At 52.4% G+C, this 18,230-nt stretch overlaps 5 protein-coding genes across 5 annotated transcripts; 1 reads left to right on the forward strand and 4 right to left on the reverse strand.

Annotated features, from left to right (window-relative positions):
* Nucleotides 1-376: 376 nt before the first annotated feature.
* Z519_06094 (uncharacterized protein) lies at nucleotides 377-2,209 on the reverse strand (the record flags this gene model as incomplete). Its single annotated transcript, XM_016763834.1, has 3 exons — nucleotides 377-421; nucleotides 483-1,735; nucleotides 1,789-2,209. The coding sequence occupies 3 exons, from the start codon at nucleotides 2,207-2,209 to the stop codon at nucleotides 377-379; spliced, it is 1,719 nt and encodes a 572-aa protein (XP_016620158.1).
* Nucleotides 2,210-5,374: 3,165 nt separating this feature from the next.
* Z519_06095 (uncharacterized protein) lies at nucleotides 5,375-7,696 on the forward strand (the record flags this gene model as incomplete). Its single annotated transcript, XM_016763835.1, has 1 exon — nucleotides 5,375-7,696. One exon carries the CDS (start codon nucleotides 5,375-5,377, stop codon nucleotides 7,694-7,696), a length of 2,322 nt encoding a protein of 773 aa, XP_016620159.1.
* Nucleotides 7,697-9,176: 1,480 nt separating this feature from the next.
* Z519_06096 (mannose-1-phosphate guanyltransferase) lies at nucleotides 9,177-10,490 on the reverse strand (the record flags this gene model as incomplete). The annotated part of the gene is made up of 4 exons (XM_016763836.1): nucleotides 9,177-9,382; nucleotides 9,439-10,358; nucleotides 10,418-10,427; nucleotides 10,484-10,490. The coding sequence occupies 4 exons, from the start codon at nucleotides 10,488-10,490 to the stop codon at nucleotides 9,177-9,179; spliced, it is 1,143 nt and encodes a 380-aa protein (XP_016620160.1).
* Nucleotides 10,491-12,575: 2,085 nt separating this feature from the next.
* Z519_06097 (uncharacterized protein) lies at nucleotides 12,576-13,925 on the reverse strand (the record flags this gene model as incomplete). The annotated part of the gene is made up of 1 exon (XM_016763837.1): nucleotides 12,576-13,925. One exon carries the CDS (start codon nucleotides 13,923-13,925, stop codon nucleotides 12,576-12,578), a length of 1,350 nt encoding a protein of 449 aa, XP_016620161.1.
* Nucleotides 13,926-16,743: 2,818 nt separating this feature from the next.
* Z519_06098 (uncharacterized protein) lies at nucleotides 16,744-17,940 on the reverse strand (the record flags this gene model as incomplete). The annotated part of the gene is made up of 1 exon (XM_016763838.1): nucleotides 16,744-17,940. One exon carries the CDS (start codon nucleotides 17,938-17,940, stop codon nucleotides 16,744-16,746), a length of 1,197 nt encoding a protein of 398 aa, XP_016620162.1.
* Between the last annotated feature and the right edge of the window lie 290 nt (nucleotides 17,941-18,230).

Below are 18,230 nucleotides of genomic sequence, written 5' to 3' on the forward strand. Positions count from 1 at the left end.
TTTCTACGTCTCCTATTCCTCCCTTGCCTCTTTCCATCCCTGTTCTTTTTTCTATTCGTGTTTCCACTTCTACTTCTGTTCTAACTGATCTCTCAACCTGCACGACGTGTTTAAGGGAAGCGAGCTAGCAAGCAAGCAAGCACGGCGAGCATTAGGGAATAGAGTACGGGCACAGTGTCAGAGGCAGAAAATTAGATACATTCGTCATCATCTAGATCAACGTAATTAGTTCAACCCTTAACTCCTGGATGGAACACCTCGTCGTCACTGACTCGCCTGAAGTGCCACTATAGCGACGACATCATGAACGTCTTGAGACGAAAGGACTGGCCTGGTGTGAACAAACTTTCCTCGCAGCGCTACCGATCACTGAGCGCTACCTGTGCGGAGCCTCCGTGGTGAGAATCTCCGAGAATCCCTTCTGAACAGAATACGCGGTTAGCAAACTTAGTGATAGTAGGAGCAAGATTCAAAGAACTCACAGTCGCGTTTGTGTCGCTGCTGAACTGGGAACCTCGCCATTCCCCTGCGTTGCTGTCGGTGGAAGGGAGTTCCTGGACAGCAGTGCTGGCTGTGTCGGAATATACAACTGACGTCGATGGTGCGGGGGGCGAGGCTGGGGACGTATACATTGGATGCAATCCCTGGTGAGGTTTGGGGCCCTCGTATTGGGTCATGGGAGCATATCCGGCAGCAGGTTGACACGTGTAACCCATTGGTGCCTGTGCAGGATAGTTTCCTACAGGGGGCCTCTGGTACATCACAGGACTGGAAGGCGGATAGAAGTGTGGTCCGGTTGGCGGAACAGGTTGATAGTGTTGGCCCTTCGCGGCACTGTTCTGGGCTGTGGCCTCTTTGTTGCGGTTTTTTCTGTTCCGGCGGCGGTAGCAGAAGAAGATTGCCAGAGCTAGGATCAGCAAAAAGACAACCCCTCCGACAACTCCTCCCACAATTGCACCGATGTTGGTTCCTCCAGAAGATCCCAGGTCGATTGGGGGAGCGCCGCTGCATAATTTCCTAGGCATTACTCCGCCTTCGTCTCCAAAGTCCTGACGGATGGCCTCGGACAGCCGGAATTGCTGCTCCTCGACGTCCAGAACGAGATAATTCATTGTGAGGAAAGGGATTCCCCAGCTGAAAACGTAGTTGCCCTCATCACTGTTTTCGTTAGAATAGTTCTTTGCGAGTGCGACTATCTCTGGGTCATCAGCGATGACTCTATTTCCGTAATCGTCGTAGTCGTACTGAAACTGGAATAGCTCACTGGCGGGGATCGACGTGCTATAGCCATCCTTGATAGTGAAGTTGAGACTTCCAACTGGTGATGTGGCATATGTGTACGTGCCCAGATTTTCGTCATAGAAGCCGTTTGTGGCGGCGCCAAATAGGTCCCAAGGGATTTGCGGAAACTCAATAAAGCCGAGCATTGGATTGAGAGAGACTTGAAAATCTGTGATGTTGTTATCCATCAAAGGGATAACTCCCGCATCCGAGACCCAGACCATATTCTGTATCTGGACGCAAGTCACGCATTCGGGAATGTTGTCAAAGGTAGAGAATTCGGTTGCTTTTCGGGCATCGTTGTAACCTCCAATCACCAAGTCTCCATCTTGCTCATTCCCAATCGCACGACTTCCAACCCAGAGGCCCCACGACTTGGATGGTGCAGCTTCGCTCTCGACTGCAGCTTGAAGAAAACTTGAGTTCGAGCCAAGACCAAGGGTACTATAAGATGCTAAGAGAAAGTGAGCCTACGCGCAGACTAGCATACTGACAATGTCAACTTACCCCATTCTTGTCCATCATCAGTCACAAAGGGAAACCCCCAAACCACAGTTTCGTTGTACCCAAATCTAAGGACATCATTGTAGAAAAAGTAGTATGAGAGGTCCGCCGCGTTGGCCTCCCCACCAAGTGTGCCGTTCCAGGCTGTGCCGACTGATACGCTCTCAGTGCTTGACAATTCTGGATCAAATACTCCACCTTGTGCAGCTAGACATCCGTAGTCATTTTGCGAAGAGCAATGGGTCTCATATGACAAAATTGTGACATCGTAGATTGAGGGCCGAAGTGAAAATCGCTGTGGCGGCGTACCAATCTCAACCTCAATACCCCATGCTGGGGCAGCAGATCCGCCTGAACTCAGGTTGTGGTACCCCAAGTTCAAAAGTAGGGGCTCAGCGAAGTTTTGGCAAGTGGCCAATGCCATCTTCAGGGTCTGGCGCAACCAAGGGAGATTCAAGCCGACTGTTGTCAACAAGGAGTAGCTTTAGAAACGTGTGCTGTCTGGATGGACAGGGGACGTCGATATATCTGCAGCCTCCAGACCGCTGATCAGGGTTGAAGAAGGCTGACACGATGGAGTATCAGCGCCCATTCCGAGTTTAAGAGAGCTCGACGTGTGTCTGAGGGGTTTAGAGCCTGCTTCGAATTGGCGTTCTGAAGAGGGGCCAGGAAGCGATGAAGCGCGCACACCACGCCCGGAGTTCTCTTGGAAATTTTTTCGCAAGGTTCGACATGGGGGGAACGTCGAATTGGGCGACATGCCGCACATTCGAGCAGGGAAGCAGGCATGGTCAAGAACAACTGGCCCCCATTAGACCGGCGTCATTGAGAGGACACGAGGTTGTGAGGACTGTGTTCGCACCAAGATTGCCGCTCAAGAGAAGTGAATTCGACAAGGACCATTTCCCTGCGGCCATGCAGCATACAAACATCGCTTTTGTGCTCCCAGGGAGTCCCGTTATTCATTCATTCCAGATTCGCTGTCCTCTCACGTACCTGGATAGAAGTCAAAGCTTCAAATTGGATCATTACGCCCAAGCACAGCAGCAAGAGCAGAACATGGGGGCCAAAGCAGGCAGTGCACAATGGCGGACGCAGCTGCAATACCAGAAAGTTGAGTCGAGAACGAGTCAAAGGGCGGCGAGGGCTCCTTGAGAACCGCCAAGTGATGAAGCGTTTTGTGAGGGAAGGACAGACCTGGAAAAATCGAGTCGGGAGAATAAGGCGGCCAATAACTTCCGATATTTCATAAGGTACCAAGGCTGTCCAAGGCATGGCAATATCTTGGAGCTTCTTGGGGGCTGCTTGGCCCTTTTACTCATCTTCCAATCCGGCCTGCTCTTTTCGTGCACTGTCCTCGTACTCGCTTCCAGCAGACATAGCGAGTACGTGTCCAAGTGAAGGCAGCCGCAGCTGAGGTGCTAGCGAGTTGTTATGTGGTGATCTGTATTTCGGGGGCCTGTGGATAGAAAGTGAGAACTAGGGAGAGGAAGCAACTGCGACAAGGCAAGGACAAGGCTGAAAAAGTGGGTGGGCGGGGCGAAGTCACCTACGGCGGATCTTTGCGGCTACTCTTGTCGTCCTCCAGAGCATTCAGGCAGAAAGTGCATTTTCATGAATAAATTTCAGAAGTGCGCTGAGCAGAACGTTACGCCGTAGATTATTGCGCCAACACTGCCTCTTGCATCGTCCAGTGTGGTCTGGCATGCCATCTGCTTTGAGGAGACAGGAAAAACAACAGCAACGAAGATGGACGAGCCACTTCTCGACCGCAGGTCTCGCAGTAAACGAGAACCTACCATACCAATGCTCACGGTGGCAGTAGTTGAACGCGCACAGGCTATCCATCCACAATGTGCCTCGTCACTTTTGGTTCGCGCAGTTTGATCGCTTCTTCAACCACTCTACCGACCGTGTCAGGCATTTGACAGTCCCAGATAAGGCAGATGATGCCGTACGGCAAGGCCCAGGTGTCTTTTTGTGCAGGATAAAGCCTGGGAGACTTCAATCCGCGACCAAGATTCAATCAAACGCAAGCTGTCTCCTGCAGGCAATGATAAACGCATCACTCAAGGTACGTCCGCTTTCGTGAATCTTTGCTTTTCACCTTCGACAAACACTTCAGGCGAGATGCTCTAATGTCGTACAACTGTACGGAGTTGCTTCGTCATTTGAGCACCTGGTGTCCTATCGCTGCCATGTTTGTACACACTGTCGTCTCGAAATCTCAAGGATGCCAAACAGAATCTAGTGCTTGACAAAGCGGTCCGCTGCTACCTTCACCGGCCTCTTCCCAGGTCGACGGGATATCATCAGGGGCAATACATTTCTGCACAAGTCTCAGAATATCCATTCCACTCGTTGCGGGCTTGACCGTGTATCGCCTTCTCCGAGCACTTTTATATTTCAGCTTCGTGTTCTATCACATTCTTGAAAAGGCCTTGACTGTTGAGGTCAAGTCTACCCAGACAGCCAACAAGGGCATGCGAGGTGGCTTTCCTGGCACTATATTATACCCAAACCGAGACGTCGGACAATACCGTTGTCTCAGAAAGTTGTGGGAAGTTTTGTAAAGCAGCCTCCTCAAACTTTGGAGCAGCCGACATGGGGCATGCGGCGTGCGCCAATAAGGCCAGGCAACAACGGTCTGAGCCACACGCTAAACCTTTCCGTTGGACAAGACCAGCCCGCACTTATGTAAGTCCAACAAAACCACCTTGCGTCCCGGCCACAGGAGTGGCCAAATCAGGACTGTCCCTCGCCGGATGGGGACCGCACTGCCGGCGTCAAAGTGCCTGTGCCGCTTTTCCCCCACAATTTAATCATGAAGTCGATCCTGCCACGCAAGGCTGTCGTCCTCCAACCTCGTCGACAACATTAAAGTTTGCTTGATCTGAGTCTGGCAATCTGCCGGCGACAAGCATTCTCCAATTTTCATTGAGACGAGCAGAGACAGACAAGAGGTTACTGGCGCACTCGTTTAGCTGGCCCTCGAACCAGCCTAAGCAGCCCCACTCTGATCCTATCTTCCTTGTTGTTTATCGTTTTGTCCGGACCAGCATCACGAGAGCCTGCAAATTTGCAAGATTAGTGCTCTGCCGACTCGCGGCTTGGGATGGCGGCAGTTGCACAATCCCAACGAGTCGACAAGCTGTCGAGATCTCGTTCGTCGTCGTCGGATCATGACCGAGGGAGAGGAGGGGCAAAAGCCCGCCAGAAGCCCAACCTTCCTGCCAAACAATACAGCAGCTCAGAATGGAAGAGGATGCGGGACATCATCACGCAACTTTACTGCGTAGAGAGGGTTACGGTGGCTGAACTCCTCCGCCGCTTACACGGAATGGGGTTTGAAGTTAAGTATGGGCACCTATTCCTTAGCCTCTGCCTGGAGGATTCGATTCACCTTTTCAGCCGTAACTTAGCCCTGTGACCCTCCTATAGAGCTTGAGCTCGAGCTCGACTCCGATTTTCTTTAAAATATGGGTTTCAACTCTTTGTTCCTGTACTTGAGTATTCAACAACGACACTCTTTTGTCCGTCCTCATGCTCGACAACTAGCAAGCTGACCTTCATCTTGCACAGCGAGCGCATGCTGCATACGCGCATCCGCAAGTGGAAAATTGGTCGCAACCACAAATTCAGCGAAATGAGAATGGCCGCTTATCGCCTCGCGCAGTATCTTGATCGGCAACAACAGCGTTCGAACTCATCAGGATCCAGTCCCACCGTCGCAGCAAGCAAGCGGGTTACCATGCCGAGCTTCGAAATCCGTGGCGAGCGTGTTAACTACATGGAATTAATGCGCTATTTCCGGCGGAAGAAGATCAGCGATCCTGTGAGCTGGGTCAGGGAGCACCAGGACAAATTGGACCTGAGTGAGGACGTCGTCGTTGTAGATGCTGACCCCGCTGCTGAAGGTGAAGCCAGATCCTCCGAGGATGATGAAGACACTTCTGAGCGCGAGCACGAAGAGATTCAACGTCTGATGGAGGCGGACCTAACAGGCCTAGAAGATGTCTCCGCCCCCTCCAACATTACTCATCAGATGTCGAATGTGCGCTGCCTCGACGACCAGTACTCCACATTGATGGGAGCCGTGCATCACGCCGATATCAAAAGCCCCTCCCTCTCAGTGCCAGCATTCCTTCGGCCACAGACATCCTACGCTCTCGAGCAACTAAATTACAGCATGATGACTTACATGAGGTCATACCTTGTGTCCCCCGTCTCAAAGAAACATCGGGAACCAGAAGTCCACGCTCACACCGTCCACGCGATCTTTGCGTCCAAGATGCAGGATGGGATGTCTCTTCTGGCCAACGTTTCCCCAAATACAGCAAAGACTAGGTCAAGAGGGCCCGAGCCAAATGCCGCACAAGCGTTTACCAGCTTCGAATACGGCTTCCAACTAATCCACAAAATTCTCACCGACCACAGTCCCATGTCTCTTGCACTGATGCTCAGCATAGTTTGCGAACTGGCCAATCGTGCTGTCAAAACCGGGATGAAGACTTCGGCTGCCGGGATCCTTCTGGCTAAACTCCTCAACTACACACATGACATGGCAGCGACTGTTTTGGGCTCTGGTCACCCATTGACCGTATTCTTTGGCATCCTGGCAGGAGAGTACATCTACCCAACAGTCTTGCCTTCTTGTGGACCGTTACCTCTGGTGGAACTCATTCTCGCCTCTCTCAAACTAGCAGTAGCCCAATTTAACATTTGTTCCCCTTCCATCCCTGCCAACAATTTGGAGAGAATACAGGATTGGAAGCAACTCTACCTTCGTGAACGCCTCTGCGACGCTCTCTATTACTGCGGCCCGACTTACCAAGTCACCCGGTCGAGGATGCGGAGCCAGCTCTTTTATGATCAAGAAGCAAGATACGGGCCTACTGCTAGGAACGTATTGTGGACGTTGACCAATGTGGCGGACGACTGTCTGGCAAATGGCGAAGTCGATCAAGCGATCGGACACTTCCAAGAAGCCCTTAATAGAGCAGAGGCCTTGATGGAAGGCTACGGGCGGGCGAAGACGAGCTTTGCGGCCCGAGAAGGCTTGGGGAGGTGCTGGATGCGCAAGGCCGAAGAGGAAGAAGCGGGAGCACTCTGGCAACAGGAACAGAATCGAAGCCCGAGCTCGGCTTGTTGTTCATGTCATTGCCATTATGCCGCCGATTCGAAACCGGCCTCATCGCGTGGCAGTTCTGACAACACGGGAACATCGACGCCGACATCATCAGGCTCCTCGTTCTCAAGCACGACATTGAAACCATGTGGAAACAGGAAACCCCACAGCCCAAGCCAGAGGCAGAAGCACCACCGATATAAATCCCGCAGTCCACACCACCACGACTCTCCCTCGCACAGGCGGCTGCAATACCTCAGACGCGCACACGTTTACTTCAAAGAGGCTGAGGACGAGGCGCGTCAATACTTTGAAGCATCAAGTCGACGAATCACGCGGGTGAGTCTGCGGAGGCAGGAGGTTGTGGAACTGCTTGGGATCGCGACGCCCGAGTCAAGCTCCTCGTCCGGGTCCGAAGACGAGGAGTTGTACAATATTATGAGCGCAGACGTCGATAATAACCTCCATCTGTACCCCTCCCCACCCTTTCCTCTGAAGGTGGCGGCGGCGGCGGCGGCAACGGACATCAGTCTCGTGCTGGGCTACCCTTCGGACCTTGACTTTGATGACCCCTTGGCTGCCAATGCTACGGCGCCAACAACGGGACTAGCCATGGCCATGGCGATACCAACACCAACACAAGCAACGATGGCAATACCCACTGCGAGAGTAAAGCCACCACAACCACCGGCGCCTCCAATGGCTACCGTCCCAACCAGCGCGCGCGAATTTCGGCCACAGCAGCAGCAGCATGTCCAGGTCCCATCGTACGGGGCAATCTAGGCTGTCAGACGCAAAAGAGCCAAGACGGTGGACTGTCTAGGGAGTAGTTAAATTCGCCCTCCATCATCATGGTCATCATAGTCATCATTATCACCTCCCAGATTGAACCCAAACTACCTACGTTGCATGCTTGGTTAACAGATAGGTTCCTTTCTGCTCCTTTTTTCGCTCCTTATTCGTTACCCATGATATTGCATGCACGTCATTGTCATTCGAGCGCTCGGGAGACATTTTTGACAAATCACAGGGCTGTATGAGGCTGGGTCCTGAGTCCTGATACTGCACGGAGTACAGAGTACAGAGTGCGGAGTAAATGTGTATGTATGTATGTATGTATGTACCTAGGTACCCACGTCTCTCAGTCAGCGATAGTGACAGAGAGTCCATCATCTACGAATACTCGATACCTAGTTCTCATTAAACAACGTCCATCATCGACGGCAAAATTCCCCATGTGGTTGATATCCAAGGTATCTAATTGATTCGAACTTTATGCACATTCTATTCCTATTTACTCATACTGTTCATGGTTCATGGTCCCAAGAATAAGGGATGCTTAGCCTCGCTCGGGAAGTAATACATAGTACAGAGAAGGGAGAACGGAGTATGGTGTGCGCATCTGTTGCGATTGCGAGTGCTACATATGTAATACATACCCTGTACTGAGTACAGGGTGATATCAAGGTTATTATCGAGTTCTAATTACCGAGTCCTTGCGAGGACACGCAGGTACACGGTCCTCAACCATCATGAGTAAATACTAATATGAGGTGCGAGGTAGGTAACTGACTTCCATTACCGCTAAGCCTTACTAGGCAAGGCTCGGTGACGACTTGAGTGAAGCACACTGCCTTGCTAGCCAACGAGACAACACCACTCGTTCTTCTCTTGTTAGCGCGCCACTCGGTAGGGAGTATACCAGCTGGTGCAAGGAAACTATACAGAGAACTCGTGCCAGTGATATTACAGCCAGCCTAAAAAAGGACCAGTTGACGCAAAGGGATTTCAAGATCTTCTCATACCATCCGAATCATTTCGTGACGATGAAGGACGCTTGATCTGAATACTATTACAATCGATATTCCATTACCGTGCAATGGGAAGGTTCTCATAGACTGGCGGCGCTGTTTGCGCATGTCACCCTCACAACCAATTCAACCGTCCACCCCCTTCTTCCGCTCGTATCGTGCATGGTCCTCTAATGTGATATAACAAGTATCCCGCGCATGGTCCCAATTTTCTGCAAAATCTCAAGTCCCACTGTCCGCTCGACAGAAAGGTGGCAAATCTGGAATCTCCCGCTCGCTCCGTAACGCCCGGGCTTCTTTTTCGGCTTGATCTGATCAATTTCGCCATGCTCTGAAATTCCATTCGGTAGTAAAAACATGGTTGGAAAAGGGGCAGAAATATCAAGTTCAAACAACAGAGTGAGGAGTCAGAAAGTCGCAAGTCACATGACATGAACCGCCCAAGGGGCACATTACATGATGATTTGAGGCACTGGAAACACAGTTAGCTTTGTCCTGTCCGAGTCCATCGTGCCCTTACCCTCAACATTGGCCTTGATGCTCTTGTGAGGCAGGACACTGCCACCATTGACATAGATCTCGTCACCGATAGAAACGTCGTCACCAAGAACAGTGACATTCTCCAGACGAGCCCAGCGGCCGACCGTGGATCTCCAGCCTGAAAATCCAGTTAGTTTGTGATGAATCCTCACCTCTTCCCTCGCGAACACGTACCGACGATGGTAGACTTGACCCAGGCATGGTCCTTCACTTTGCTGTCCTCCAACAGCACGCATCGCTGCAGTCGCACACCGTCGCCGACAACGCAGCCAGGTCCGATGACGACATTGGGACCGATGCGGCAGTTCTTGCCAATCTTGGCTGTAGGGTCCACCATGACATTTCCACCGTAGACATAGGGTTCGGAATGAGGCACTAGCTTCTTGGAGTTGTTCTTGGCCAGCGAAGAGAGGTACAGGCAGGTCCCGCTCAAGAAATCTTTGGGCTGACCGACGTCCATCCAGAAACCGTCGAGATCAAACGAGTGCAGTTGGCCGTCTTTGCAGATGGCAGGGAAAGTCTCTTGCTCGATGGAGGTGGGGCGAAGCTCAATTCTGTTGAGAATTGAAGGCTTAAAGATGTAGATACCGGCGTTGATGCGGTTGCCCACGAACTCGACAGGCTTCTCGACGAATCGGTCGATGCGGGAGGGGTGGTTGGGCTTGTGCACAATGACACCATATTTGCTAGGCTCTTCAACCTTTGTAACGACAATGGTGCCCTCCTCGCCGTGGGAGTCGTGGAAAGCAGCCAGTTCCTTGAAAGGGTAGTTGCAAATGACGTCCGAATTGAGGACAAAGAAATTCGAGTCGTCCTTGCCCAGAATCTTCTCGGCCAGCTTCAGCGGGCCAGCCGTGCCCAGGGGTTCCGATTCGACGGAGAATGTGATTTTGACATTGTACATATCCTCATACTTCTTCAAAGCACCCGTCATCACATCGGGTCGGTAGTTGACGGCCAGGACAATGTCTGTGACACCGGCAGCAGCCAGAGCCTCGACTTGGTGCTCGATCATGGGACGGTTGGCAAACTCGACCAGAGGCTTGGGGAGAGTGAGGGTCAGAGGACGCAGTCTGGTGCCGAAGCCACCAACGCTGGAAAGGCATGGGTTAGTAGTGGGAGAAAAGGGGGGTGGGAGGTGGCGTGGTCGTACAGAATGAGGGCTGTTGGACGAGCAGTCAGTTATCAAGGTGCAGAAGGCGGGACTGGTATAACTCACCCTTCATCTTGCTTTGGGATGGATGGTAGTCTGAGGACACTTGGAGAACTGGTCGTCGACAAGGAGCGCAGGTAGCGATTCGACTGGGTGGTTCCTGGCCAAGAACGAATGAAACGTAGTTCAAGGACTACTGTGAACGGCGAGATGAGATTGTTAGGGGTTGTGTTAAAAGGGTGGACTGGTTCAAAGAGCAGAAGGGGAAGGGATCGGGTCAGGAGAGCACAGGAGCTGGGGGTGGTGGTGTTATATGAATGAATCGCGGACGTTTGTGCGGGCGTCGTCAGTTGGCACTCAATTAATTGTTTGAAGCAGCCACTGTGTTCGATTTGGACATCGACGGGCAAGGCGGGGCGCAGGGTCACCCGGGCTGCGGGCTGCTAGGCTAGTGCCTGGGTCTAGGCTGTTTGGGTCGTGAGCCTCCCTAGCCTCAGCTTGTGCTTGGCTAGAGCCACCGCCGCCGAGTGATTTTGTTAGAGCTCGGGTGGCTCAAGGTAACTTGTTCCTTGTCACGGGGATCCCTCTTTTTTTTTTTTCCGTTCTCCATTATCGATAAAGCCAGTTCGGCAGCAGGCGTCGTCAATCTTAGTGCGCAGAGCGAGAGACCCTTTCGATCATCCTCGTACGGAGCTCCCACAAGCCACCCCTGAGTCTGCTCTTTGGTGGACATTGGACAGCAGCACCGAGATGGGAATCTCCTGCTTGTAGTATCCAATTTCGTGGTCTCCCCCCCTTTTTCTTCCTCATCTCTACCATTTCCCCTTTCTTTCCAAGGTATATTCGGTCCCTTTTCCTCCGTGGCTAAGTACCGCTTTTGAATCAGTCCACTCATCATGCAATATAACCTACACGCCGACTCGACCGCTCGTACGATTGGTCTTCCTCCACATTGTCGAGTTTCTGTCGACTTTTGACTTCACTTCAGCGCTGCTTTGATTGACCCCGTGATATGATGAACCTATTGCCAATGAGGCGGTTATTAGATGCTCTCAAGGACGGAGAACTCACCGCTTTCTCGTGTCGCCTTTTTGGGCATGTCCACGCCGTGCTGTGCCGCAGAGAAGAAAGAAATACTAAATGGCCACAATGTTTCAACAGTTCAATGGGCCAATGTCCCAGCACAGCCACACCGCCTCCACCTCCACCTCCACACCCTTCTAGACAATAATGGGCTCAGATGAGTTGCCATTACGTATTCCTCCCATCTACCAAATTTAGTGAACAACTGGCTCTGACACTGACACCGTGCCACGCACACTCACACATACTTGGTACATAATGTCGCAATGTCACCTGTGCAATGCCCTGTTTGTCTCGGACACAGCCTTGCGATTCGTGCGCCAACTATTCTGTTCCGCTGTTCCCAGCTTACCATACCTACCGACCTACCAATCCGGATATAATAATAAGTGGCAGTCTGACAAGAGTAGCGTGATTCACTGTTAGATCGAAGATGCCCTTCATCCACAATAAGTATATTTTCTATCGGTGGCAATAGTGGCTCTCTCTGCCATTCATCCTAAACCGTCAATTGTATTCGTGATAGCGGCCTCTGTGACGTTATTGAGGACTCTTGAGGTATATATTCTGTAAGAGACTGTGCCACGTATTTTTTATATCCGGCTCACTCCCTGCCTACCTCGTACAAGGAGGTGCTATCTACCGTGTACTCCGCACCTCCCTGACCAGTTCTCATAACGCTTTGAGGCAATTCCCCTTTTCTTTTTCTTTGGTACCTGTATTTCTTCGCGAATCATTTGTCTCGGTTTATGGGACCTAGATTAATTCATCTCACACATCGCTGTTGATGGGTGAAAATGTACTACTGCTATGAGTGCTCGCTACCATGATGAACAAAACGTATCCAATGCAGGCATGTCTCGTGACTATACTACAATACAAGGGAAGAAGGGCGAGGGGGTGACTTCCTCTTCGCCTTCCTCCCGTCCCGTTTCCATCGCAATCCTTCTCTGTTGCTGTTATTACATCCTCAGGACTCGGGCATTTCCACATTTCCACCCCGAAAGATCGTGGCAGATCTCCAGGCAAACATTTCCCCATCACGTGGATCGTCCCTCTCGGCAGCGCCGCCGACTCATTGGGTATCGTCTGGTAAAAATGCATAACCGTATCCAGCCTTGTTCTTCTTCCCTCTCCTCCCTCCCGGGAGGGCTAATCCACCACCACCCACAGTTCCCTCTCGTTCACCCACACACTCCACCAGCCAATCCCTCACTTTCTTCACCTTCAGCACCTGCGGGTCCTTGCCCACGTTGGCCGTACGCAGGTTGCTCACCGAGTAGATCCCACTCAGATCGTCGTCGTCCACTTTCTTCCGAAATAGCAGATCAATCTTGGTGACGTCGCCCTTCAAGCTCTGACCGTGCACTTTCCCTCGGAAGGAGCTGAGCGCCACGTTCTGGAGCAACACCACGTCGCGTGGTTTCATATACCGCAAACTTCGACGGAGCACGCTTCGACTGCCCTCGGGGTTCGCGTTGGCTCCGTCTTTCCAGTTCACCCGCATTTCTTTCGGTAACCACATGGAGATGGGAAACCCGGATTTCGTGTCGTCGCCCACAATCATCTCTACCAGGTCCACATCCTTCGGTCTGCCGTATTTCGCTCCCGTGATGACCGTCCTTGGCGGCGCGATCGAGATAATGCCCACTATCAAGTTTACCGTCATGGTCTGCGGCGAGATGTGTTGCAGATACCTGGCGTTCGGGATATCCTGCAACTCGCTCAGCGTTTTCGGCCGCGGCGCTTGACTGAGACGCCTCTGCGAGGGGGTTCTAATGATCCCGCCTGGTGTGCCCGGGGTCGTCTGTTGCGGCGAAAACATCTCCTCGTTGGATTCATAGGTCGGCGTCCCGGGGGTGATCGAGTCCGAGAAGTACGAGAGCTGCGACGAAGGGATGGCTTCGTAAATGGAAAACGAATGGTCGTAGTACTCGGAGAGAGGCCCTCCCTCGGAGGTATTGAACGCGCCCGAACTGTTGGAAGTGGTGTCGGGGATCGACGACGAACCACCGGACAACGAGGGTTGTGATTGAGATTCACTGATATCGCTGCTTGGTGTGGAGGCGCCGAGTAATTCGGAAAAGGAAAAGAATTCAGCGCCGCCGCGGTCGATCTCATCGTTCTTGTGCTGGTGGCGGTCCTGTTGTGGTAGCGTGCCGCCTAGTGCCGTCGGGCGTGCGTCAATGTTGAGTTTGGGCAGAATCGGCCGCATTTGGAGCCTCTGCGTGGTGATTTGTCGCCATTGGGCGCCGAAGGCCTTGGATGAGGGCGATAACGGTGTCAGCGGAGTTGATGAGCTTGGAATAGTGGTGTTGTTGGGAAGAGACTCGACGTGGGCAGAGTCCGGCAGGAGCGATTTCTCACTCCAGTCGAGCTTCGCCGGCTCAGGAGCGCCCGCCAGGATGATCATCCGGCTGGTCATGTAATGGATCAAAAACTAGGGAGTGGTTTCTATTACGACCGTCGCCAATTCGCAGAGGAGGAAGCCTAGGAACCAAAGATCCTCCCTTGGTTTTACGCTGGTAGTCAATGGCAAACCCGGAGCTCTGGCAATTTGCGAAAAGGGAAAAATATATTTCCCCACGACGCGCTTTTTTTTTTGTCTGACTCTGACTCAGCCTTGGGACTCTCAACGGAGGTTCGGTCAGAGGTACTGGGTAGTCGTGCCCAAGCACCAAGAGCGTAGACAGCCAAGATAGACCCAACAGAGCCTCACGAACCCTCCCCGCAAAAGTGAAGGCCACACCAAGAACTCGATTCGCGATCTCGGGGAAATAAAAAAGGTGAAGAGAGGGAATTGAAATTGTGGAGGCGGATGTGGCGGATGCTCCGAGTAATTTGTACTCTGCTGGTGCCTTGACGGCTTGTCGCTTGTCGCTTGTGACCGGCGACTTGTGTGCTTCTGGTGAAATTGCCCCGTGGCCCTGACGCTAGGGAGAACTTGGTCAGGTAGTATGGAAGTCGGTGGTCACGATCTCTCTCGCCATGCGCTTGGGGGCTTGAGTCTCAACTACTAGCATTCCAGGCACCGGCACTCGACGTCTCTCTCCCCCAGATGAATCGGCCCAATTGGTTTTGGTTTGGGGGAGATGGGTGCGTGAGTTGTCGCCGGATGATGGGAGGACCGACGGCCTCCCAGTACCTAGTTTGAGGCGCGTGACTAGGAGGATGAGCAGCGACGAGGGGACAAATCAAGATGATCTTCAGTGAGTGTGAGAGAAAAGAGTCGGTGACGAAGGAGGCAAAGAAAGCATTCAGGCTTCAGGATGTTCATTGTTGGTGATCGAAGGGTCATTCGTGTCTGCCTCGTGGCTATTGATTGGCACAAGACAATCGGCCTGATGGCTCATGCAGTTTGGTTGGGACGCGCCAAGTCAGATCCCCAACAACTTATTTTCTCTTCCCCAGAATTTATCCATTGAGGGCGGCCAAAGTCGTCACCCGGCCCCCTAGCCTCCTTAGGGAGCCCAAGGAGCCCCCTAGCCCCAGCTTTACACCAGAATACGAGATACGGTTAAAACGGTTGGGAGCTACAGGGAAGCTGCTGGGCGCTACTCGGTACCAACTCTCCTTCTACTTAAGGACACAGTGTCTTCACATCTTCTGCCTCCATCACCCACCCATGGCTGCACGCATACATCTCGAGCCTACCTGGTACTCCCAAACCGGGGCACTCAGAATCCCTCGTGGTAATTAATCGACCACCCGTTCGTGATGTTCCCATATGTCACCGCAGAATCGTCAGCGAAGCAGCTGAAGTCATACCGCGCTTGCTGGAGCCATCCACTCCACCTGTGCATAATCGTCGAGAGTCCGCACCAGCTATCATCCTGCGCCCCACATTCTGAATAGCTCTTGGACAGCGGCACCGTGCGTTGATTGGGGGTCAAATGCACATACGTTGTGGCATTGCCGCTGCTGTAATAGTCGGCCATGGAGGCATTCGGGGCTCGTTGGGCGCGTCGCTTGCACCGGATCAGGCGCATGGATAGTCTCTTAGACCTGCTGTATTGTCAGTTCGGTTCAACGACAATTTTTCCCCCATGCCCAATGAGACTTGCCATTCGAGCACCAAATGGTGTGGTGGGAGACACTTTCAGCTGCTGGTTTGCAGGGGGACCAGTTGATGGAAGTGCCTGGGAAAATTGCTTCATGCAAAATGCCGTCACAATCGACATGATGTAGGTATCGTGGAAGAAGTCAAAGTACAGCGTCTGGTCAACGGGAACGTCGCGTTCATCGTATTCAAGGTAAAGTTGGCCTGACTGGCTCCCCCGACAAGTTGTACAGATGCCGTTGCATGCACGCAAAGAGCTCGTCCATGTATCCGATGCCTACGGCTCGTCCGGTGACGATCCAAATCCGTTGTTGCTGGTGAATTGAAGATCGATGCTGTACTCGAACCCTTTCCACGTACAAAACCAACCTTCTGCCACTTCGCATGCACAGGAATGGTTTCTTAGCCCTCAAGCATCAAGCATGTCGACCGGTCAGGTCAAATCGGATACTGTCAAGTTGGGGTGCAAGGGCGGTTCGGCATCCATTGCTCGTCCTCGAGGGATGGGAAGATTCGAGAATGGGCAGGATCAGAGGGTCTCGAAATGGCAGCTTGCGGTCGTCCAGCAGGATGCAACAGGCTACAGGCTTTTTGTTTAAGCTTCCCAAGGCATGTGGGCCCGTGTAAGCTTGTTGCCTCTTGGCAGAGCAAGTCGCTCAAAGATGAGATGCAGGAACCGGGCGGGAACTGATAAAATTGATCATGGACACCGAAAAGGAAGAGAGAGAAGGGGGGGAACGTGGTGTAGATCAGACGACGATCAACTGGTGACTAGATCAAGACAGAAGGCCCGTCTTGCCTGGCGACCCAGAGCAAGTTGAGGAGTCCGAGGCCTGAGCTGAAACAAGTATAGCATCAAGCCCAGCTTTCCTCCATCCTCCGCAAGGCTCTGGTCGGTGGGTGCTGTCTGGTGTCCGGAGGCTCTGTTTGCCAAATACCTCCTCCAGCTAGGAAAAATCTGTATGTGACTCCAGGTGTAATCGTGGTCTCATTACGGCCCTCTGCAAGTTCGAAACGCGGATGGCTAGGATCGATGCTTCTGGTTCTTTGATCTATCAGTCTTCTGTCTTTCCATTTGCCGTAGTATCCATGATATGAGCCCCTCCAAACTCCATGCTTCGCACAAGAATAGTTCTAGGCCTGCTTCATTGCTGGGGCTTTTCCAGTCCTGGAATCAAGTCTTTCAGTCTTCGAATTTGAAGCCCTTTCCACCACTAATGTCAATGGCTCCTCCACGATAGCTTCCCCGCTTCTTCTTGTTCTTCTCCTTTGTGAACCCCTTGCCTCGGGTGACAGACAAGTCCTTGTACGCTCGATCGGCGTAGTCATAGCTTTGATAGGCGTTGCTAATATGAGAGTCCGGGGTTGCCTGGGCTGATAGTTGCGCCAGCGGAGTTGGTCTTGCACCCACATGCTTCTTTTTGGTGGTCACCGATTGCTGGTCGCGTTTGTTGGCAAGTACTTCAGGCTCAGATCTTGCGGGCTCAACAACATCTCCTGTAACTGTGCCTGAGGATGAATCAGACATAGGCTCGGCCACACCATCCGGTCTTGCTTGATCCTCCTCTTCCTCTTCAACCGATGAATCCCCGGCGTCATCAGACTCTTCCGCAGAGCTTGAAGAAGACATCTCACTTGAGGACGTCTTGTCCGTGTCATCGTTGACATTTATCTTTGCTCGCTTTGCCGGCCGATCAGCCTCAGACGAGTCTGAGTCTGAGTCCGAGTCCGAGTCCGAGTCCGAAGAAGACGATTTTGATGAGCTGGATGATGCCTTCCGCTTGAGAGTGCGGACTGGTCCAGCTACTTTCGAAGGCGTTGGAGACTTCTTCCGTGGAGCTTTGGGTTTGGGTTTGGATCCAGTCTCTCGCTCGTCGTCGGCATCGCTGTCGGAGGACGCTGATGAAGACGTGGACGGCGACGTTTCTCTCTTGTTGACCTTGACTCTCTTCGATTTTGGGCGTTGCTTTGTGTTCACTTTTTCCTCATTGGTCCCTGACTCGGACTCTGACCCGGACTCGGGTGTAGATAGCTCGCTGTTAGCGCCCTCGTCACTCTCTTCACCGCTGGTTGCACTGCTAGACTCTGATCCCGACTCTGACCCCGACTCTGACGTTGTGCCCTCGCTCTCATCCGACGCGCTGCCGCCCGAAGTAGATTGTGCAGATTGTAATGTCTCCTGTTTGTTCCAATTCTCAACAATGTCTTGTAGATTGGCGCCGTCTTGCGATTCTCCGAGTGTGAGAACCTCGACCGACAGATTCATCCGTTTGAGTTCTTTCCTGAGAGTCTTGATGGTCGAGTGAAAGCCATGATCGGCGAGGAACGAGGACACCAAGGAAAGGACCTGCGAAGACGGTTCGGTTGTTGTGGCCTTCATCTTCGAAAAGCACGAAGCCGAGTGCTCGGGGCCCAGCAGTGCCTGGACTGTCGAATGAGGATGTCAAGGAAGAGTGAGAGGAGATGTACCGAGTACCAACGCAAGTGTTGACGGATCGCACTCGGCAGAAAAATAATTTTCTCCAACAAAAGCTGCAGTGACAGTTGCGGAAGGTGCGGCGAAGGAGTGCGGAGAAATCCACTGCGGGAAAGAGCTCGACAACACTGGGTACGGGCTGTACGAGGTATTAATATCTTGGCGGTATGTACTTGTATCGGGTAGTAGTCTCC

This window comes from Cladophialophora bantiana, assembly GCF_000835475.1.
Source record: "Cladophialophora bantiana CBS 173.52 unplaced genomic scaffold supercont1.8, whole genome shotgun sequence".
Lineage (NCBI taxonomy): Eukaryota > Fungi > Ascomycota > Eurotiomycetes > Chaetothyriales > Herpotrichiellaceae > Cladophialophora > Cladophialophora bantiana.